This window comes from Eurosta solidaginis, chromosome 2 (genome assembly GCF_040869045.1).
Source record: "Eurosta solidaginis isolate ZX-2024a chromosome 2, ASM4086904v1, whole genome shotgun sequence".
Classification (NCBI taxonomy): domain Eukaryota; kingdom Metazoa; phylum Arthropoda; class Insecta; order Diptera; family Tephritidae; genus Eurosta; species Eurosta solidaginis.
The window spans coordinates 165,486,174-165,510,484 of record NC_090320.1 but is presented as its reverse complement, the minus strand read 5'-3'; the positions used below and the strand labels follow the sequence as shown (position 1 = coordinate 165,510,484).

General features: G+C 34.5%; 1 protein-coding gene across 4 annotated transcripts in view; it reads right to left on the bottom strand.

Annotated features, from left to right (window-relative positions):
- The window catches only part of ninaC (STKc_myosinIII_N_like and MYSc_Myo21 domain-containing protein ninaC), a 2,219,740-nt gene that overhangs the window by 1,090,740 nt on the left and 1,104,689 nt on the right, over positions 1 to 24,311 (bottom strand). For all 4 annotated transcript variants that reach the window (XM_067766366.1, XM_067766367.1, XM_067766369.1 and 1 more), the window contains 3 exons: positions 7,639 to 7,780; positions 7,298 to 7,572; positions 6,942 to 7,228 (listed from right to left, as the gene is read on the bottom strand). In XM_067766366.1, coding sequence (XP_067622467.1) covers positions 6,942 to 7,228; positions 7,298 to 7,572; positions 7,639 to 7,780 — 704 coding nt within the window. The remainder of the gene's footprint in view (positions 1 to 6,941; positions 7,229 to 7,297; positions 7,573 to 7,638; positions 7,781 to 24,311) is intronic.

The following is a 24,311-nucleotide window of genomic DNA, read 5'->3' as shown; positions in this document are numbered from 1 at the left end:
TATTACATTGAAATTTGTATATTGCCTTGTATGCCAATTTATTTTGATATTTCTTATTTTATTTTATTATATTATCTTTTATTTCACCTTAGTTTATTATTATTTAATTAATTTTTAAATATTTAACGAGCTCGAGACCATATACATATATATTCAGATTAAAACCCGGATAGATTATATATATATGTATATATTTTAAATTTTATTATAGGGTTTTAATCTGAATATATATGTATATGGCCTCGAGCTCGTTAAATATTTAAAATTTATAAATCTAAGGCCGAAAATAATCAGAAGATTATTATTTAATTATTTAAATTGATTGTATCGGAAAATTCACGTTGTATATTAAACGAAAAAAACGACCCAAAAACGTTTTCGAATTTAGGTATCTATATACAAATACGCATATGTACATATTCGTACCGGCCAAATAGTGAGAGAACTACTGCCTCTCTCATTTTCAGTTCAAATAAAATATTGTTTCCCATTGTTGCCACTTACCTCTATTGGCCTGTACCAAAATCTTAGACCAATCTAAAATAATTGTTAGCGCACAAAAAAACTTTAAAGAGAAGTAGTAACTTAACCGGCCTATTTTTTTGGACAAAGTTTTCTTACACATAAATGGATAGGCCTTTATTTAACAGATTCTTTGTTTTTTATTTTAGTTGCTTTCAAAAAAAAACATGAAATCACAAATAATGAGTCAACTTTTGTTCAAACTCACTAAATTTATTTATTAATAAAAATTAATTGCAAATTTGACCCAAAATGTTTTTTGCATTTCCAGATTTTATGCTTTGTATATTGTCTTTTATGCTAATTTATTTTTATATTTCTTATTTCATTTTATTATATTATCTTATATTTCAACTTAATTTGTTATTATTTAAAGCAACTTGATTGCATCGGAAAATTTCACGTTGTATATTAAAGGAAAAAAAACATACCAAAAACGTTTTCGATTTTAGGTCGAAATATTGCATGGGCAGTATATTACCTTCTATATTATTAGGCTAACTTTGTTGGATTTATGCCCATTAATTGTATGCTTAGATCCCATAATCCTAATTTGTTTATGTCGCTTAATGTTATGAAATCAATTTTATTTTAGTAAATATGTTTGCGTGAATAATTTCAATGTTTTTGTTTGTTTTTCTTTTCTTTCTAATTTATTCTGCTTCGTTATATCTTAGTATTATATAGTTCACAGACGATATTTTATGGTAGATATGGTCATATATATTCATGAAATGGAGTGTTTACAAATTTAATATAAATTAATTACGTACATAGATGTGAATTGCAATCTCCACATTAAATATCCTAACATCATAACATGAACCTTCATATTCCCACAATGATAACATTAAAACCCGGAAAAAAGTCTAAGTGCACGTATTGCGTTTTTATATGGAACTTTTTATTCACTTCACTTAATTTTTTCGCACTTTAAGTACTTAATTTTTTTTATTTCATTTAAATTTTTTTAGTAAACTCTGCCTGCTTTCTCATTGCATAATTTTTTTATATTTTTATCTTTTATTAATATCCTCTTTTCTATTCGAAATTTATACAAGGTTAAACTCGGTAAAGCGCCAATTGCATACCTAACGGGTGGCCAATTTCTTTTGAAAATACAATCAAAAATTACAAGGTCTTAATGAAAAATTTAAGTAAGTTAGACCAGTTTGCTATATTTCCATTCACTACTTAACTATTAACGCATTATTGCACTACCCCCAATCAGGCATGCTTAACCAACGAACCGATATCATTTCGTTACAATAATTAACGTTAATAAATGAAACAAAGTCATTTCGTTTCGTTTATTAACGTTAAGAACGTCAAATTAACGAAATGATTTTTTTTCGTTTTCTGCCATATCAAAACGAAATCAAATCGTTTATGTTGATTATTAATTTCAAACTATGCTGGCAAAGCTGATTGATGGCGGAGTCATTAAAGGTGAAAGCATTAGCCAAGCTGATTGCAACTTTTCTCATGAATTTTGACAGTACGAACATTTCTCACAGTATTTTGGACATTACCACCAACGAACTAAACAAACAAATTACATGGAGTTTGTGTGTATGTGTCCGCTCGCTGTTACCAACTTACGGCTTCACCATGGCTATAGCATTGCCAGCACAATTCAAACATAAAGTATCACGTTTTTGTTAACGTTTTTAATGTTAACGAAGGCTTTTCGTTTCGGTTAAAAACGAGATACAATTTATGTTGATAATTTCTTTATCGATAATATTTCGAAATGTTTAAACGGAAACAGTGGAAATTTTTTGATAAACGATTAGCTTAGCGTTAAGGTGCATCCCTGCCCCCAACACTGGATGCATAGACTGAGTTGAAAAAAATACAAGTTGGTCGAATTTCGACCACAGGCGATACTAGTATATAACATTGTTGAAATTTCGGTATATTTAAATTTTGGCTATTGGTCTGTATACATATGTATATTTTTATCATGCATCCGACCATTTTACGTTTGTTGTCGACTTTAAATAAATAAATAGATAAATATGGGACGTAACCAACGCATCAGATTGTTAGTGGATGAACACAAGCGGGCGAAATGGGAAGAGCACTTGAAGAATTGTAACCTCTTTATCGGTGTAGGTAAGCTATGGTCCACCGTAAAATCCCAATCCAAACCGACTAAGCACAATGACAAAATCTCCATCGTCTTCGGCGATAAAGTTCTGTCGGATGAGAAAAAATGTGCGAGCGCTTGTTGCCGACAATATGTAATGCATTATACGGTTGACAACTCCAGACGCCGGGCAACAGACGCCCACACAAGCATAAATACAGCGCGTCCCCAATTACCATCACCCCCAAAAAGGTTTAAAAGGCCATCGTTCGTTCTAAACCATCTAAAGCAGTAGGACCAGACGGAACACCCATGCGGTTGCCGGTTTTTACGCAAAATATAACTTTAGAAAAAACTTTGTAAAATGGGTGTGACACCTACCATATCAAGTAGAAGAAAAAGAAAAAGTTCTACATGGCCAAATCAAAAGCCTTTGGAATAAAGGCAGGAATACTGTTCGTGGTATTACATATATAAATAAATTAGCGGTACCCGACAGATGATGTTCTGGGTCACCCTGGTCTACATTTTTTGTCGATATCTCGAAAACGCCTTCACATATACAACTAAGGGCCACTACCTTTTAAAACCCTCTTTAGTACCTTTAATTTGATACCCATACCGTACAAACACATTTTAGAGTCACCCCTCGTCCACCTTTATGGTGATATCTCGAAAAGGCGTCCACCAATAGAACTAAGGCCCACTCCCTTTTAAAATACTCATTAACACCTTTCATTTGATACCATATCATACAAATGCATTCTAGAGTCACCCCTAGTCAATTCTTATGACGCTAACTCGAAAAGGAGTCCACTTCTATAGGTCCACTCGCTTTTAAAATACTCTTTAATACCTTTCATTTGATACCGATGTCATACAAACACATTCCAGGGTTACCCTAGGTTCATTTTCTTAAGGATGAAGGAAAATCGTCCCAAAAAACGCCACCCTTGGTCTACAACTTGGTCGATATTTCCCAAACGTATGTGATATGGAATAAAAACCACTTATAAACTATCCACGAAACCCTACGAAACCAATGCAGCTATAATTATACTCAGATGAGCAGAGCTCACAGAGTTTGTTAATTTTCGCATAACGGTATTCCGTAACGGTATAAACTAATCGAGATAAATTTAGACTTCCATATATCAAAATTATCAGGGTGAAAAAGAAATTCACTAATCCATATCCCTCCAGCCTTCTCTCCGTCTGCCCGGAAACACGATAGCTTGAGTAAATTTTGTGGTATCATAATGAAATTTGGTATGTAAGTTTCTCAGAGTGCTATTTAAAATGAACGAAATCGGCCTATAACCACGCCCACTTTTTCGTTATCGAAAATTCCGAAAAACCGGAAAAGTGCGATTATTCATTACCAAAGACGGATAAAGCGATGAAACTGGGTAGGTGGGTTCATCTTATGACGCAGTATCGAAAATTAGTAAAAATTTGGACAATGGACGTGGCACCGACCACTTTTAAAAGAAGGTAGTTTAAAAGTTTTGCAAGCTGTAATTTGGCAGTCGTTGAAGATATCGTGATTCAATTTGGCAGGAGCGTTACTCCTATTACTGTATGTGTTCTTAATAAAAATAAGCAAAATCAGATGACGAACACGCCCACTTTTTAAAAAAAAATTTTTAAGTCTAATTTTAACAAAAAATTGAATATCTATACAGTATATAAGTCAATTATGTCAACATTCAACTCCAGTAATGACATGGTGCAACAAAATACAAAAACAAAAGAAAATGTCAAAATGGGCGTGGCTCCGCCCTGTTTCATTTAATTTGTCTAGAATACTTTTAATGCGTCGAACAATAATTTACACATCCTTGTGAAATTTGGTAAGGGCATAGCTTCTATGAAAATAACTGTTTTCTGTGAAAATGGGCGAAATCGGTAAAGCCAGTTTTTATACACAATCGAGCGTCCCTCCTTCCGCTCGGCCCTCAACACGATAACTTGAGCAAAAATCGATATATCTTTACTAAACTCAGTTCACGTACTTATCTGAACTCACTTTGTATTGGTATAAAAAATGGCCGAAATCTGACTATGACCACGCCCACTTTTTCGATATCGAAAATGACCAAAAACGAAAAAAATGCCATAATTCTATACCAAATACAAAAAAAGGGATGAAACATGGTATTTGGATTGGTTTATTGACGCAAAATATAACTTTAGAAAAAACATTGTAAAATGGGTGTGACACCTACCATATTAAGTAGAATGAAATGAAAAAGTTCTGCAGGCCGAAATAAAAAACCCTTGAAATCTTGGCAGGAATACTGTTCGTAGTATTATATATATAAATAAATCAGCGCTATCCAACAGATGATGTTCTGGGTCACCCTGGCCCACATTTTGGTCGATATCTGGAAAACGCCTTCACATATACAACTGCCGCCCACTCCCTTTTAAAAGCTTCATTAATACCTTTAATTTGATACCCATATCGTACAAACACATTCTAGAGTCAACCCTGGCCCACCTTTATGGCGATATATCAAAAAGGCGTCCACCTATAGAACTAAGCCCCACGCCCTTTTAAAATACTCATTAACACCTTTCATTTGATACCCATATCGTACAAACATATTCTAGAGTCACCCCTGGTCCACCTTTATGGCGATATCTCGAAAAGGCGTTCACCTATAGAACTAAGGCCCACTCCCTTTTAAAATAGTCATTATCACCTTTCATTTGATATCCATTTCGTACAAACACATTCTAGGGTCACTCCTGGGCCACCTTTATGGCGATATCTCGAAAAGGTGTTCACCTATATAACTAAGGCCAACTCCCTTTTAAAATACTCTTTAATACCTTCCATTTGATACCCATGTCATACAAACACATTCTAGAGTCACCCCTGGTCCACCTTTATGGCGATATCTCGAAAAGGTGTCAACCTATAGAACTAAGGCCCACTACCTTTTATAATAGTCTTTAATACCTTTAATTTGATACCCATATCGTACAAACACATTCTAGAGTCACCCCTGGTCCACCTTTATGGCGATATCTGGAAAAGGTGTTCACCTATAGAACTAAGGCCCACTCCCTTTTAAAATAATCTTTAATACCTTTCATTTGATACCCATATCTTACAAAAAACTTCCAGTGTTATCCTAGGTTCATTTTGATTTGATGGTGATTTTCCTTTATTTGACAAAGGGTGAAGAAATATCTTTCAAAAAAACGTCACCCTTGGTCTACAATTTGGTCGATGTTTCCCAAACGTATGTGATATGGAATTAAAAACCACTTATAAACCATCTTCGAAACCCTACGAAACCAACGCAGCTAAGCTCTCAGCTGAGTATGTAATGTTCGGTTTTACCCGAACTTAGCCTTCTTTACTTGTTTTATTTTTATTTTGTGATAAAATTGTCTCTATTGTTGAGAAAACTGTTCCTATAACCAAGGAGAAAGATTTTGTTTTTGAGAAAATCACATGTCAAGATAAAATAAAATATATGGCTTAAAATCAATCCCATTTTTTAAGATGGCGGGTTCGAATCGAAGTCAAGGCCTAAAAATAATTATTGTATCATTATTGTTGTTATTCTTAAATGAAAAACTTTTTAAATTAGAATAGAAGAAAGAAAACATTTAGAGAACTGCCAAAGCTCGTTGTATATGTACATATATCCGATGCTAAATTCCTTCATCGGCGACGTTTAGGCGCCGCTGCTATAACCACTCAGCTATTACATCGGTTGTTTGTTTGTCTTCATTATTTCTACTTCTACCCTGTTTCTTGCAAATTGATTTTGACAGGGCTGCGACATCTGTTACAGAAACGATGTGAAAATTTGACTTGTTTCATGGCCATAGTGTCATATTTATTGACACTTTTTTACCGTGCTCTGGGATATATTAACAGTTTTTGTAATCATTCTTATTGTTATAAAAATATGTATACAACTGCCAAGCTCGCTGTATAGATGCTGCTATAGCCATTCAGCTTTCACAGCGGTTGTTTCTTTGTCTTCATTATTTCAACTTCTATCCTGTTTCTTGAAAATTGATTTTCACAGCGCTGCGACATTTGTTGCAGAAACTATGTGAAATTTGGACTTGTTTCCTGGCAGTGATGCCATCAAATCAGTAGGCCGATATAACAACAAAAATTGTTAATACGTCCCAGAGCACGGTGAAAAAAGTGTCAATAAATATGACACTATGACATTAGGCCGATATAACAACAAATATTTTTAATCCCATTTTTTCATATTTAATAACAATTTTCTTCGTTTTAAAAACCTCTCTTTTATGATGGGAATCGTTGTACAATATACAATAAACTTACCGTCTAAGAAACTCTTGAAATGTGATGCGACACGAATAGCCACGCTGTCTACCGGCTATTGTATCCAGAACTCCGAGAGCTTTCATTTGCTGCTGCACCATGTCGGAGTGGAAAGCGCGTGGTTTGTACTCTAAATCAGCTCTGATACAGCGAACGAAATGTACACCCAAATTATTACTTAACGTAAGCGTCTTGAGCAATGTTAGGCAAGTGAAACGAAAATTAGCTGCCAAAGTTCGAAGGTTATTTACTTGTGAAATACATCCGGCTGATAAAGTATTCAGAGGCTGTAGTAAAAATTAAAATATCTCAATAATATGGCAAACAACATAGTTTCCCTATATAGAATAACGTACATATGACTTTCTTTGGGAATCTTCTGGCTTGTGCTGAACACTTTCGAATGGCATAGTTAAATTTCCGGCTTTTGTAAGTTGATTAGTAAACATCATCATGATATTTTCATCCATTGACGACCGAAAAGTTTCTATCATTTCTGGGGGGACGAAATCTCGATTGATATCAGTGAAAGCGCGGGTATCGTATATGATGCGACCAGTGTAGTGCGCGACGGAAATTTCTGTAGCTGTATGTTTTTTAACAAATTGGCTATGTTTTTCCACAACGCGATCTAAACATATAACCACACAGTTAAAAATATAATTTAACGGAAGTAAAGTATTTTGGGAAAATTTACCCATTATGAGGTCCTGATCTTGGCTAGTGCGCGAAGCATCATCGATAATGTAAAATAGTCCGTCCGGCTTGGTTAACAAATTATCAAGCGCTGTTTTATTATCGTAGAAACTAAAATTGTCTGTTGGTATGTCATCTGCTTCCTAAATAAAAAAAAAAAAAACACATTTTAATAGGGATACACATAAACGAATAATATATACTACATATAGTTACTTTAAACACAAAAGCATATGTATAATATTCATATCTTATTACTATAAACGGGTAAAAATTGTTTGTATATCCGGAACGATCTCGGAAACGGCTTAACCGAACTGAATGAAATTTGGCACATAGGTAGTAGATCCTATTCTAAGAATTGCCACCTAGGTGTTGTCACTGTGGATGTTTTCACAAGGTTGTCACCTATTTGAAATTCAAGAAAAAGTTACATGAGATGTGCCAATATGGATATCAAACGATTTCAATAGATACATTTTTAAGTAGAGTTGCCACTTAAGGTTGCCTCGTCACCTTATTGTTTATATCTCCTTCTATAACCACTATTATCGCGGAAACGGCTTAACCAATTTGAATGAAATTTTGTACATGGATAGGGTATCACATTCTAAGACTTTCTATATAGGTGTTGCTATCGAGGATGTTTTCACAAGTTTGCGACCTGTTTGGGATTAAAAAAGATTAGATATGCCAATATGGGTATCAAGCGAAAGGAATTTCACTGCGAATTTAAATATAAAAATTTTCTAAGTACGACTGACACGTAGGGTTACCACCTCATCTTATTATTTATATATCTTTGAAGTTTAAAAAAAATTCCACGAGATATGACAACATGGTATCAAACGGAAGGCATCTCGCTCCGAATTCCCATAGCGATATTTTTAAGTATTGTTGCCCTCGCCTAATCCTATATGTATTCTAGCATGCCCGGCAGACGTTGCTCTGTCCTAAATTTGGTCTATCGGCATAAGTTTTAAGCGCATTTTACCTCTTACTCCCCCTTCCCATTCCTGCCCCTCTTCCTTATCTTTTTTTTCACCCTTCCCTCTGCATTTCTCATTTTCTGCGTATCTTTCTCCCTCTCCGTCTATTCCTCCTTCACTTCTTTTCCGATCCATCTATCCATATCTCTCTATCTACATCTAACCCTATATCTTTCTCCTTCCCTCTTTTCTTTTCTTTCTAGTTCTTCGTGTTCTTCTCCAACCCTTTTTCCCAGTCCCAGTCCCAATCCCTGCCCTAGTTCAAATTGCAGTTCCATTCCCAATCCCAGTTCCAGTCCCAGTCAGTTCTCCATTTCCCGAAAAAATCGTCGTAAATACTAATCTAGGCAAAAGGATACCTTTATGCCCAATTACAGGTAAATCAAACCAAGAACAGAATTTGTTCGAAAGGATTGTTTCCTGGTGCTCTTTCGGGAAAAAGAATCGTAAATACTAATCTAGGCACAGGGCTACCTATGTACTAAATTTTCAGGCAAATCGAACCGTGAATAGAATTTGTTCGAATAGATCAGTACCTAGTCCACTTCCCGGAAAGAAACTGCACAGGAAGTCTATCTTTTCTTTCAAGTTGGATCGAACTGCACACGGTGTGCAAATTTGATTGAAATCGGTTAAATAGCTTAGGAGTCCATCGCGGGCAAAGAACGTGACACAAAATTTATATATATTAAGGATTACTCTGTGTATCCACTACTACTATAAAAGGTGATTTTGAGGTGTAAGTGTGAATGAGTGAATGAATCTTTATTCAAATATTGTTAGCTTATTTATACTAAACTAGCAGACCCGGCAGACGTGGTTCTGCCCTAAATTTGGCCTATCTGCATACATTTTAATAAGCTTTTTCCGTCTAACTCTGCCCTACTCCTCTACACTTTTTCCTAATCTTTTTATTCACTCCTCCCTCCGTGTTTTTCGCTTCATCTCAATCCTCGTCTCATTCTATCTCTTTCTCAATCTCCTTCTCTTTTTTCTCTTCTTTCAAGTTTGTCTCCTTCTTCTTCATCTCTTATTGCCAGTCCCAGAGGGTGGTATGTATTTTGTTCCAGTCCTATTCCGAGTCTCAGTCCCAATCCCATCCCGAGTCTCAGTCTCAGTCCCAGTCCTAGTCCTAATCCCAGTCCCAGTCCGTCTCTGGTATACTTCCCAGAAAAAAGCATCGTAAATACTAACATCCGCAAATTTATATACGAAATGTTAGGCAAATCGAATAGAACGTATGTAAATAGGTATGTGGGTATTATTAATTCTTGTCTTTATTTCGGCTTCGTATGCATATTTATCAGTTTTGCCAGGTTGAAGCGACTAAATCGAATATCACAATGAACTTTAGAGCTCTCAGCAACAGCTTTCATTTGATATCCATAATACACACAAATTCTAGGTGTATCCGGGTCCATGTTTTGGCCTATATCTCGAGACCGTAGTCACCCAGCGGTGTAAAACTTCAATTTGATACCCATAATGTAAAAAGACATTCTAGGGGTACCCGGGTCCACGTTTTGGGCTATATCTCAAGACCCTAGCTTCCCATTTGGATGAAAATTATCCTGTACTATAGCACTCATCAACAGCTTTCATTTGATATCCATATTGTATAAACACATTCTAGGGGTACCCGGGTCCACGTTTTGGGTAACATCTCGAGACCCTAGCCTCCCAGTTGTATGAAAATTATCCCGTACTATAGCACTCATCAACAGCTTTCATTTGATATCCATATTGTATAAACACATTCTAGGGGTACCCGGGTCCACGTTTTAGCCCATATATCGAGGCCCTAGTCACATAGGGGTATGAAAATCATCCTGTACTATAGCACCCATCAACAGCTTTCATTTGATATCCATATTGTATAAAAACATTCTAGGGGTACCCGGGTCCACGTTTTGATCTCAAGACCCTAGGCACGTAGCGAAAAAAGGTAGACAGACGTTGGCCGATTCTCAGACCTAACCAAAATGTTCACAAAATTTCCTGGGAATCGGTTCAGCCGTTTCGGAGGAGGTAAGCTTCTAAAACCGTGACAGAGGAATTTTATTTATTAGATGAAAATTATCCTATACTATAGCACTCATCAACAGTTTTCATTTGATATCCATATTGTATATACACATTCTAGGTGTACACGGGTCCACGTTTTGGGCTATATCTCAAGACCTTATCTTCCCAGTTGTATGAAAATTATCCTGAATTATAGCACTCATCAACAGCTTTCATTTGATAACCATATTGTATAAACACATTCTAGGGGTACCCGGGTCCACGTTTTGGGTAACATCTCGAGACCCTAGCCTCCCAGTTGTATGAAAATTATCCCGTACTATAGCACTCATCAACAGCTTTCATTTGATATCCATATTGTATAAACACATTCTAGGGGTACCCGGGTCCACGTTTTAGCCCATATATCGAGACCCTAGTCACATAGGGGTATGAAAATCATCCTGTACTATAGCACCCATCAACAGCTTTCATTTGATATCCATATTGTATAAAAACATTCTAGGGGTACCCGGGTCCACGTTTTGATCTCAAGACCCTAGGCACGTAGCGAAAAAAGGTAGACAGACGTTGGCCGATTCTCAGACCTAACCAAAATGTTCACAAAATTTCCTGAGAATCGGTTCAGCCGTTTCGGAGGAGGTAAGCCTCTAAAACCGTGACAGAGGAATTTTATTTATTAGATGAAAATTATCCTGTACTATAGCACTCATCAACAGTTTTCATTTGATATCCATATTGTATATACACATTCTAGGTGTACACGGGTCCACGTTTTGGGCTATATCTCAAGACCTTAGCTTCCCAGTTGTATGAAAATTATCCTGTACTATAGCACTCATCATCAGCTTTCATTTGATATCCATATTGTATAAACACATTCTAGGGTACCCGGTGTAGCATTATACGTCATACCCACTGTAAGGTACCATTATACCTCACAAAGACTGTAACACACTTGCGGTATTACGCTGTATAAATTCCAAATATATTTAGTAATAATCATATTACAATATTTTTCCCAACATAAATTATTGAACTAACCCAGACGATATGGAATGCCGAACATGAGACCTATATCCATTCACAGCTAATCAATTATACATATAATCATACAACCCATTGTAATTATACATACTAACATACAAGCCTCTTTTGGGAAAATACCGAAACACTCAAACTGATCTGCTGACGCTGCTAAATGTACAAAACTACATGTATGGAGTTATGCATACAAAAATACATGTACACAAAGACCGTATACAAACAGACATGTATGCATTCTCCATTCCCTATGTACTTATTTTTAGTTATTAGTATTTAGATATTTATTAATGTATAGGTTAAGCAAATTAGTATAAAAGACAAGAATTTATTCAATAAAGTGAAGATTTAAGTCGCAACCTTTAACTGGCAACGTCTTCTTATTCCTTCAAACTTTTCATGGCGATCCTGCCAGTTTAGATCAAATCAGCACAACTGCTAAAAACGATCTAACTGGAAAAGATCCTGCCAGTTCAATTTAAAAAAAAAAAAAAAAAAAGTTGCTGATCAAGCAATAAAAAATTTTTCTAAGATCCAGCCAGTTATTAGAAACCCTGCAAATTTGGCAAGGAGCAAAAGATAAACAACACAGTTATTAATCCTGCAAAAATTGGTAACACAGAAGGAGCAAAAGGAGCAAAGGGTAAACAACACAGTTATTAAAAATCCTGCAAAAATTGGTAACACAGAAGGAGCAAAAGGGAGCAAAGGAAATTATGATCGACAACCTAATAAAATGCATTAACAATCAACGCGAGAAGTTTCGACAACAATATGCACATAAACCTGAGCAATCTGATACAACTAACAGCATAAACTGGAGAGCGGACATAAAACAATAAAATCAGCACTGACAGCGTAGATATGAAACATTGATAACCAGCAAAATAATAAATGGCAGCAACTTAGACTAAAGTAGATATACAATTTATAACGTTAAGTATGTTTAAAAAAAAAAAAAAAAAAATTTTAGAATCAATTGAGCGGCCTTACGGACGCTAAACCATTAGCAAAAACGAAAGTTTTTGCTTAGGATTTTTTTTCTTTTAGTAGGAAATAAAATTAATTAAAATTTTTTTTTTTGAACAAACTTTCATTTCCTTTAAAATAGAAAAACTGTACTATTTAATAACAAAAAAAACAAAAAAAAATAAATATTATAAAGTATGTACAAACAATTTCTTTTAAACAAAAAATATAATATAAAAATTTACTCAGTTAAAATTTAAAAATAAAATTTTTAATAGAAAAAGAAAAATAAATTGGAATATTTAGGACACTTCTAAAACCTCTAGAGAAATCCCATAGAACATTTTAATAAAATTCAAAAATTTAAACTACTCTGTCCATTACTATTAAAATGCAAAGAAACCCCTCAGATCTTCCTCTCTATTAGTGGGATGAAAATACCCGACACACTAGGGACCTACCCAAAGAACTAGAAGGTTTAAAGAAATTGTGGAAGATAATAGGTATGGATAGGGAACCCACAATTGAGGACATTATAAACCCCACTACCAGGGTGGAAGAAATAATGCGAATGATGAGGAAAGTGTTTCCCAACGATGCCAAATGCTAAGTAGCATCTGAAAAAAAAAAAAAAAAAAAAAAATCGTTTTCAACCTAAAAATTTGGAAAAAAGATTGAAGCCCAACATGGCGTAGAGAAAAAAAAATGTTTTTACATTAAAATTAAACAAATTTTTCCAACAAAATTTTTCTTAAACTTTTATGCCAACTAAATAAGGAAAAATAATAAATGGAATGCATAAAATAAAGAATACAATCAAAATTTTTTTTTATTTACTCTCATAAAAGCAGAGGAAAATTTCAAGATGCCTTGGTGGACAAAAATAGCCCAAGTCATTATGGTAGCCATAGCTGGCTATGAAGTAGTAAAAGAAAGCTCTGAAACAAGAGATAACAAAATAGTCAAGTACGAGTCATCAACTAGGGTAGATACAGAAAGTACTCCGAACATCCCGGATGTTTGGTTAGCAATTATAGGTTGTGTATTCATACTATTGATCATCACAATAGCCATGATGCTCAAAAACTATATGAAGCACAAATTTAGGCAGGTAAAACCCGCCACAACTCGTATCTAACCCATTACCAGTACCAAACCAAAACTGAGGAAGAGCGATAAATTCAAATAAATCTCAAATAATAAACCTAAAAATGTCACAATCGACAGTAAAGGCAACCCTGCCTAAAGCGAACAACAAATCAAAAAAAAATTAGCATAATTCCTTTGATGGCTCCTGACAAAAATAGTCATGAAGCAATAGGAAATTTTAGGACAGTGGAAATAGGCAAAAACTAAGAAACTTTTAAAACCAGCCCATTACAAAAAAAAAATGATGAAGAGAACCTATAAAAATATAAGTGAAGCGCTATACAAATTTGCAATAAGACATGTCGCGCTCGTTTTCATCTTAGGATAGAAAAATGGTAGCGTAGGAAATACAAGAAACCTGATTTTAGATGATAAAATTGACTTAGGACAATTACTTATCAGGCTGTACACACGTTGTACAAATGCCGCCAATACAGGACTTGGTATTTATATGAAAAACACAGTTGTCCTCATGGACAAATTGGTGAAAAATGATTATTTACTCGAGTAGGCAAATTTAAAATAACAAAAGTAGGTACCCAAATTCTCTAAGATCAAACAATTGCACAAACCCAAAAAGGTTGTGAAAGTGACAAATCCCGGTATAAAAATAATTCTTCATAAAAGTCATGACGATTCTGTCTTGGTGGCCGCCGCAGAAATCGCATGACAAATAAGATCAAAGAAATAGCTGGAAAATATGAATCCATATAAAAAGAACATTAAAGATACGAAAAATTTTTGCACCCACTGTACTTTCCACTTATCCATTAATAGAACTACTGGCAATACATAGCTACCCCGCTCTTCCATCAGCAACCCCTCTATCATCTATGCAATTATTATAAATTTACCTTATTATGAATGAAAAATATCAAAAAAAAAAAAAAGAAAAGAGAAATCTTTTCCTTAAATAATATGCGGAATTAGTTTGATAAAATAAAATAAATACATTCATTTATTGCCTAGGTCTTATAAGGTCATATTTTTACATATTAAGAAAATAGCTCACTCTAACCCCAATAGATTAGAAAATATTAATAGCAAGGTTTCTTCTTCTTTAACTTTAGGTAGATAAATAATAAAAATTATTTCGATAGGAAAATGATTTGCATAAGTTGATAAGTAACGGTAGAATAAATAATGGTAGAAACTATAAAAATAATTTAGAAACTAATAAATAAATATTCCAATTCACTTGATTTGTAAGAACATGACGATTTTTAAGAGAGTCGATGCTCTTAAGGACCGGCTGTACAAAACAATTGTATAAAATTTTAAAATAAACAAAATAATTAAAATAAGTAAGATTTAAAAAATTTCTACATCTAAAAATCTAGAATTTTGAAAAAAAATGGACTTATACAAAAAAAATATATATATATACGTAAAAAGTTAACAATAATTATAACAATAAAAATAGCAAGGTCAACAGATCAAACGCAGAGCAAACAACCTCTTTCACTCCAACAATAAAATATCAAAATCATTGAAAATATGACAAAGAGTCTCATATAATTGTTCACAAAACAATTGTATAAAACTCTTTTTCTAAGGCGGATGGTGTAGCATTATACGTCATACCCACTGTAAGGTACCATTAAACCTCACAACGACTGTAACACACTTGCGGTATTACGCTGTATAAATTCCAAATATATTTTAGTAATAATCATATTACAATATTTTTCCCAACATAAATTATTGAACTAACCCAGACGATATGGAATGCCGAACATGAGACCTATATCCATTCACAGCTAATCAATTATACATATAAACATACAGCCCATTGTAATTATACATACTAACATACAAGCCTCTTTTGGGAAAATACCGAAACACTCAAACTGATCTGCTGACGCTGCTAAATGTACAAAACTACATGTATGGAGTTATGCATACAAAAATACATGTACACAAAGACCGTATACAGACATGTATGCATTCTCCATTCCCTATGTACTTATTTTTAGTTATTAGTATTTAGATATTTATTAATGTATAGGTTAAGCAAATTAGTATAAAAGACAAGAATTTATTCAATAAAGTGAAGATTTAAGTCGCAACCTTTAACTTGCAACGTCTTCTTATTCCTTCAAACTTTTCACCGGGTCCACGTTTTGGGCTATATCTCGAGACCCTAGCTACCCAGTTGCATGAAAATTATCCTGTACTATAGCACTTATCAACAGCTTTCATTTGATATCCATGTTGTATAAACACATTCTAGGGTACCCGGGTCCACGTTTTGGGCTATATCTCGAGACCCTAGCCTCCCAGTTGTATGAAAATTATCCTGTACTATAGCACTTATCAACAGGTTTCATTTGATATCCATATTGTATAAACAAATTCTAGGGGTACCCGGGTCCACGTTTTGGCCTATATATAGAGACTAGTCAGACAGGGGTATGAAAATTGTCCTGTACTATAGCACCCATCAACAACTTTCATTTAAGCAAATTAGTATAAAAGACAAGAATTTATTCAATAAAGTGAAGATTTAAGTCGCAACCTTTAACTTGCAACGTCTTCTTATTCCTTCAAACTTTTCACCGGGTCCACGTTTTGGGCTATATCTCGAGACCCTAGCTACCCAGTTGCATGAAAATTATCCTGTACTATAGCACTTATCAACAGCTTTCATTTGATATCCATATTGTATAAACACATTCTAGGGGTACTCGGGTCCACGTTTTGATCTCAAATCCCTAGGCACGTAACGAAAAAAAAGGTAGACGTTGGCTGATTCTCAGACCTACCCGATATGCTCACAAAATTTCATGAGAATCGGTTCAGTCGTTTCGGAGGAGGTAAGCCTCTACCACCGTGACAGAAGAATTTTATATATTAGATGAAAATTATCCTGTAATATAGCACTCATCAACAGCTTTCATTTGATATCCATATTGTATAAACACATTCTGGGGGTAACCGGGTCCACGTTTTGGGCTATATCTCGAGACCCTAGCCTCCCAGTTGTATGTAAATTATCCTGTACTATAGGACTCATCAATAGCTCTCATTTGATATCCATATTGTATAAACACATTCTTGGGTTACCCGGGTCCACGTTTTTGGCTATATCTCGAGACCCTAGCCTCCTAGTTGTATAAAAATTATCCTGTACTATAGCACTCATCAACAGTTTTAATTTGATATCCATATTGTATAAACACATTCTAGGGGTACCCGGGTCCACGTTTTGGGCTATATCTCGAGACCCTAGCTTCCCAGTTGTATGAAAATTATCCTGTAATATAGCACTTATCAACAGCTTTCATTTGATATCCATATTGTATAAACACATTCTAGGGGTACCCGGGTCCACGTTTTGGGCTATATCTCGAGACCCTAGCTTCCCAGTTGTATGAAAATTATCCTGTACTATAGCACTTATCAACAGCTTTCATTTGATATCCATATTGTATAAACACATTCTAGGGGTACCCGGGTCCACGTTTTGGGCTATATCTCGAGGCCCTAGCCTCCCAGCTGTATGAAAATTATCCTGTACTATGGCACTCATCAACAGCTTTCATTTGATATCCATATTGTATAAACACATTCTAGGGGTACCCGGGTCCACGTTTAGGCCTATATATCGAGACCCTAGTCACACGGGGGTATGAAAATTATCCTCTACTATAGCACCCATCAACGTCTTTCAGTTGATATCCATATTGCATAAACACTATCTAGGGGTACCCGGGTCAACGTTTTGATATCAAGACCCTAGGCACGTAGCGAGAAAAAAGGTAGACGTTGGCCGATTCTCAGACCTACCCAATATGCCCACAAAATTTCATGAGAATCGGTTCAGCCCTTTCGGAAGAGTTAAGCCTCTAAAACCGTGACAGAAGAATTTTATATATTTGATTATTCTAAACATGATTTTACATACATATTTACTTTAAATATACATACCTAGATACAAATCGACACAAATATATACCTACATATTTGTGTCGAGTTGTGACATCTGCGAAATTGAAAAATTTACTTATCCTCTTAATTTTTTAAATCTATTTTTGTGTATTATTATTTTCTTATTGTTTATGATAACGCTATTTTCTGTGTTACTGTGAAATTTTTGCTTATCATTATTTCCTATTCTAGACGGGATTAAAGTGTAATTATTTTTATTATCGATATTTTCTACTTTATAGGGTATTAGAGTAAAATTATTATTTTTATCGATATTTTCTACCTTAAGGGCCCTTTATATCTACTATCTAACTTATGACCTGCTTCATTTTTTACTAATCCTTATAGTGAATATTTTTATCATAACAGATCTTTTGTTTTTCTTTAGCCTCTTTTACTAATTTAAAGGCTCTATCCTGTGCTATTTGTAACATATATTTAATTTCTTTATCGTTACCTCATAATTGTATAATGGGCTTACGGTATTTTCTTGTAAAAATTCGTAAGCCTGGGGATTTTGCCAAAGATTAATTCGAATGGGCAGTAACTATGGACTGTAGATGGGGTTGTATTGTAACAATATGCAAAATATTTAAGATACTCATCCCAATCATCTTTGTTAATGGATATGTATGTGCGTTCATATTCATTGAAAGTTCTATGGCTATTTTTATAGTGAATATTTGTTAAAATTTTGAGAACTTTGGTACCTATTTCTTTAAATGTGTCTACTCGAGTATAATTGAACAATTTGTCTCCTAAGGACAACTGTATTTTCTTAATTCCCAAATTGCTGGCTGTTTCCATAAGCCTGGTAAAGAATTGGTCTAAGTCAATCTTCGCCTCAACAATTTGATTCGCTACATATAATTCACTTCAAATTTTCTTTCCGTTTTTGAAATATAATTTCGGTGGATCGAAAACGAGCTGGACTAGTCTTTTTACTTCACATTTATTAAGCGCTTCGTATACTATAGGGTTCTCTTTGTGACTTTTCTTCTCTTCATTTCTATTACAGTTATTACTGGAATTCTTTTTAGTTTGCGATCTCGTCGTGACTTTCATTATTTTACATGCCTGTACTGACATTTCTTACAAATCATTGATATCTATTCGTGACAGAGCGTCTGCCACGTAATTTTCTTTCCGGGCTATGTACTCCACCCCAATTTCATACTCTTCCAAATATAATATAATTCTAGTTAATTTAGATGAAAGTTTTTTAATTGAAAATAAATATGTTAAAGGTCGATGATCCGTTTTCACTGTGAATTTTCTGCCATAAACATATGGTCTAAAATATATAATGGCCCACTGTATGGCCGCCAATTCTTTTTCGATCGTGGCTTTATTTATTTCGCATTTTGTAAATGATCTTGAGGCATAGGCAATGGGTAATTGTTTTCCTTCATAATCTTGGCTTAGCACAGCACCGCAAGCATAACCACTTGCGTCAGTTGTAATAAAGAACTCTTTCTCAAAATTGGGTAATTGTAGGATATTTGGACTAATTAATGTATTTTTTAGGAAGCTAAAAGATTTCTCGCAGTCGTCTGTCCAATTGAAAATGACATTTTTCTTACTAACCCTTGTTAGAATCCTGGCTTATTTCGCGAAATTTGGTATGAATTTTCTATAATAATTACAAAATGCGACAAATTTTTTTGCTTCGACGGCATTTTTGGGAGTTGGGTGATTTTGAAAAATTTTAAATTTATTTGGGTCTGGTAAAATTCCAGTACTTATGCCTTTATGTCCCAGATAAGTAACTTCTTGACTGAAGAATAAACATTTATCGGGATCTAATTTTAAATTATATTTTCTTCAAGTTGAAAAGACATTTCTTAAATTTTGTATCATATGTTTTTCTGAGCAGCCTAATACGACTAAGTCGCCCATGGATAAAAATGCTTGTGATGGTTTCAGACTGGCGAATGCCAATGTCATCATCCTCTGGAACGAGTTTGGAGCTTCTTTGAGGCCATAAGGCAATCTTTTGAAACGATAAGTACGTGATATCCTTGATCTTTCTAACTTTTCTTTATTATTAGCTTTACAGTGAGGTGTATTTACAATTATTACATAACCCTTTAAACTTTCTGTTTTGATGTCATAATCTTGAATGATTGCATGTTTATCTGTTGTATTTATTATTCTTATTAAAGCTTGATTTGAGTTTACTATTGTGTTGGCTACAAAAATGCCATCAGGCATTTACCGTATTTTGGGCTTACCGTATTTTCTTGTAAAAAATTCGTAAGCCTGGGGATTTTGCCAAAGATTAATTCGAATGGGCAATACTATGGACTGTATATGGGGTTGTATTGTAACAATATGCAAGATGTTTAAGATACTCATCCCAATCATCTTTGTTAATGGATATGTATGTGCGTTCATATTCATTGAAAGTTCTATGGCTACGTTCAACAGTGCCTAACGTTTGGTGGTGATAAGGCGTAGATGTTTTGTGCTTAATATTGAGAAGCTTACATAGTTCTTCAAACAAGCTATTTTTATATTCATATCCCATATCCGTTATTATTCACCCCTATTGCGAGTGTCGACTGAGAATAGATAATCGACTATTAAGCGATTATCGATTATCACCCCTATTGCGAATGTCGATCGCTCGCTCATTTATCGACTGTGAATACTATTTTGATCGATTGTCTTTCTACAGCCATTTTGCAGTCGTTGAAGCGTTTAAGTGATAGAAAAAAGTGAAAAAATTTAAAAATGGAAGAAAAAAAGTAAAAAAATTTGAATAAAAGTAAAAAATGTAAACCTAAATAATAAAAAGTGGTTATTTTAATTGCAGGTCAAAAGTTGTAAGCAATAAACGGCAAATCGTAAGACTGGTGCAGCTAATGCAAGAACATCCTGATTTAGGCAAAGGCGTGTGTTGGAAAGCCCAGGGAAAATCAAGATGGGAATTGAAAGCGGCTGAGCTCAATAGCTTGGGACCACCGATGCGTTCTTGGGAAAAGTGGTTAAAGGTAAACAAATTTGTATATAGCGTCCATAAAGAAAATACTGAACATTCCTTTGTAGGTGTGGACGGACTTGAAAAGTAAAACGAAGAAAAAATGTTCGCAGAACCGAATGGAGTACCAAGCAACTGGTGGAGGCCCAAATAACGTCCATACGTTTTCGACGATAGAGGAAGCTATTATTAGTTTTTTAAGTATTGACGCCTATATTGATCCCCCTGGCGAAGAAATTGGAATGGGCAATGTGGTGGTCCAATCAAGAGTTGGTGGTAAGTCGACTGAAATTGTTGAAGATGAGCAGGAAAATGAAGTACCTGAAAGAAGCGTATCATGTGAGATCCAGGAAAGAGCTGCACTACAGGCAACTCCAGCAAGAAGGTCGAAAAATATAAGCGAAAAGGAAAAAAGGTTAGCACTGTTGGAGAAGCAGATTGACATTCAAAGTAAACATTTTAAGGCCCTGAAAAGAGATACATTAGGTATTAAGAAAAGTGTTGTTAATATAGAAGGATACATGAGGAGGTTAGTTGCGCTAAATTTTGAGGCTGTAACTTTAAAGCAAGAGAAACTAGAAATTGAAAAAGAAAAGTTTAAACTGCTAAAAGAAGAAATTATTAATAAAAAAAAGCATAGGAGAGATAAATTAAGGTTGAAAGAACAGATTTTGGAGTTGGAGAAGGAGAGAATTACCAAAGCACTAATGTGAATAGTAGTTTTAAGGCAATGTGATATTTTAAATGTAAATAGTAACTAGAAATAATTTGACTTATTATGTAGATAGTAGTTTTAAGATACATTTTTTATTCACACCTGGATTTGTGATATTTTTTTTACATGAAGTGATATTTTGATTTATGTTAATAAAAACATGAATTTTTTTTAGTTAGCCTTATTTAATTTAAGATAAGTGTACTCTGAATTTAAAATGGACTGAATATGAATTTAAATAAAAATTGTTTGTTATCATCGTAAAACTAGAACTGCATATGTTGTAAAATATTATTTCTAACTGCCCTAGCTTCTTCGTTTGCCACTGAACCACCTTCATATGTTGTGCTATCTTGGAAATCGTCATTCGGGTTTTGATAGTCAGATATTTCTTCATCTGATAATTGAACATTATAAGATAAACAAATGTTGTGAAGAGCTGCGCATACGTTTATTATTTGTGTAGCTTTCTTTGGCTCATAGTGGAGCGCACGAGCCCCTAACAAACACCTAGATCGATTGTTAAGGACTCCAATAGTACGTTCCACAATATTCCTTCCTTGGGAATGTTTTCTGTTAAACATACATTCTGCTGTTCCATCTTCTGGGTTTCGGTATGGCGTAAGCATATAAGGTTGTAGGGCGTAACCTGCATTTCCTAAATGTTTACATATTTTACAACCATAAAATTATGAAAATAAGTTAAGGATTAAGGACTCCATACACCTCCTTGCTATCGTGAATATATTTCTTTTGTCTAATATATTTTTTGTTACACCGCTTTTTACAACACAAATATCTTTCTAATTGTTATATTCAAAACAATGAATATTCTTATTTTCAAGCTCACACTTAAATTTGTACGTATGCAATGCGATTGCATGTAAAAATCTAATGTTCGTATTTCCGCCCCAAATTTCTAGTTGAATCACAGATTTTGTTGAAAATGGAATCTATTGGCTGCAGTGCTTTAATATGCAAAGGGATTTGTTAAATCTATACGACAGCAAATTACCCTGGCTGAGTTTAACACAAAATTTTTTTGTGTGTACAACAAGCACATAAAAATGTTCAACTTCTTTTGCAAATATCGCTTGACAAAAGAAACATTTTTTATTTTATATTTCGGATTCGCAATACTGGGTCCAAAACACATCTTTTGACACCCCTCCAAATATTTTTGGGCGGGTATTAAGAGCGTCATACTGTCGTATTCATTTGCTAAGAATTCATATTGAATACTGTGCCTTTAGGTAGACTTCAGAAATCACCACAGACCATTTTCACGTTCACAAATAGGTGTATGGAGTACTTTGCATACCTAATATTATATTTCTTTCAACCCTACGGTAGTCATCTTCCAATCGTGGTTTCAATGTGGACATGTTGAAAACGTTTGCATCGTGCGTTGCCCCCGGATACTTGGCATTGACATAGCGGATTCTCATGGCATTATCGCAAACCTATGAAATAACAAAAATTATCAACTTCACGATATTTTCTTTGTAAAATACTTACTATCATTGCATTCAAACTATAATATTCTTTGCGATTATAGTACAAATTCTGAATGTCCTTTTTTGGAGCAACAATTTTGACATGCGTCCCGTCTATGCAACCTATCACGCCTGGTATTCCACTTTTTTCAAAAAAATAAAGCTTTGCTTGACGCTTTTCCTCCTCAGTATATTGAATTGTCACCCAATTTCTGCAAACGTATTCCTCCAAAGCTGGGAATACTTCAGATAAAACTAGGGATACTGTAGATGGCCGAATCCTATATTAAAGTCATTGCCTACACTCAGCTGGTAGGATCCGTGAGCACAGAACCGTAAAGTTGCTACAAGCTTTAAAATTGTTGGGATAGATGTCTTTCTAACACCAGGTTGTAGTTTGGCATCTAGCAATGCCAGTAAATCCGCAAATGCAGCTTTCGGTAAACGAAAGTTTTTCAAAAATCTGTATAAATGGGAGCTTTAATAAATTTTTAACTTTAAGACAAATTAAATCCAGATAGTTACATGTGATCTTCCATTTCCAAAGGATTCGACGAATCCCTCAGCTTGCGCCTTTCCCTTGCCATCTCTATTAGCCTTGTATGTGCATCTTCATCTTCCTCACTATCACTTAACCACAGCTCAACACAATCCATTTATAATATTTATTATAAAATATCTAATTTAAATTTATTTTAAAAATGTTTTGTTATTTTGGTTTTATCAAACACGACAAAAATGTAAACAAATGGTAAACAGCTGATTGCAATTCAGCGAGTTTTCTTCTTTCTCGTCTTCTTGCAGCGAGTTATTCACAATGGTACAAATTTTTTTCGATCGAGTTACACAATACGAAAATAAAAGACAATCGCCTCGGTCGACAAATTTCTATTCTACTGCTGATCGACACTCGCAATAGGGGTGATTGTTTTCATATTTCCATAAATTAAGATGAAATTTTCGAATATGGCTCTGGCTACTGTTTTTGCATGTTTGCTCTGTATAGGAATTGCAGCTAAGTATTTCGTCAAATCACATATCAGAGTGGCAGCGTATTCATTTCCATTTAATGATCTCGGTAAAGGTCCAATTGTATATATTTGTACTATTTGGAACGCCTTCAGTGGTGTTTCAGTCAAAAAATTTTATTTTTGTATGAAATCGAGTCCCAAAATTCCATCACATGGGATAGAGAAATCATTTTCTACTATGCGAAATTTGTGTCGTATTAAAAGACTATCGTCTGTTAGATCTGCTTCCAAGTGCCCTTGTTATGCCACGCTCAATACCTTTTAAATCTGTGATCTGTGAGCTATTTATCGTGACATTACTGTCAATTTGACCCTTCTTTACTATTGAGATATTCGCTCCTGT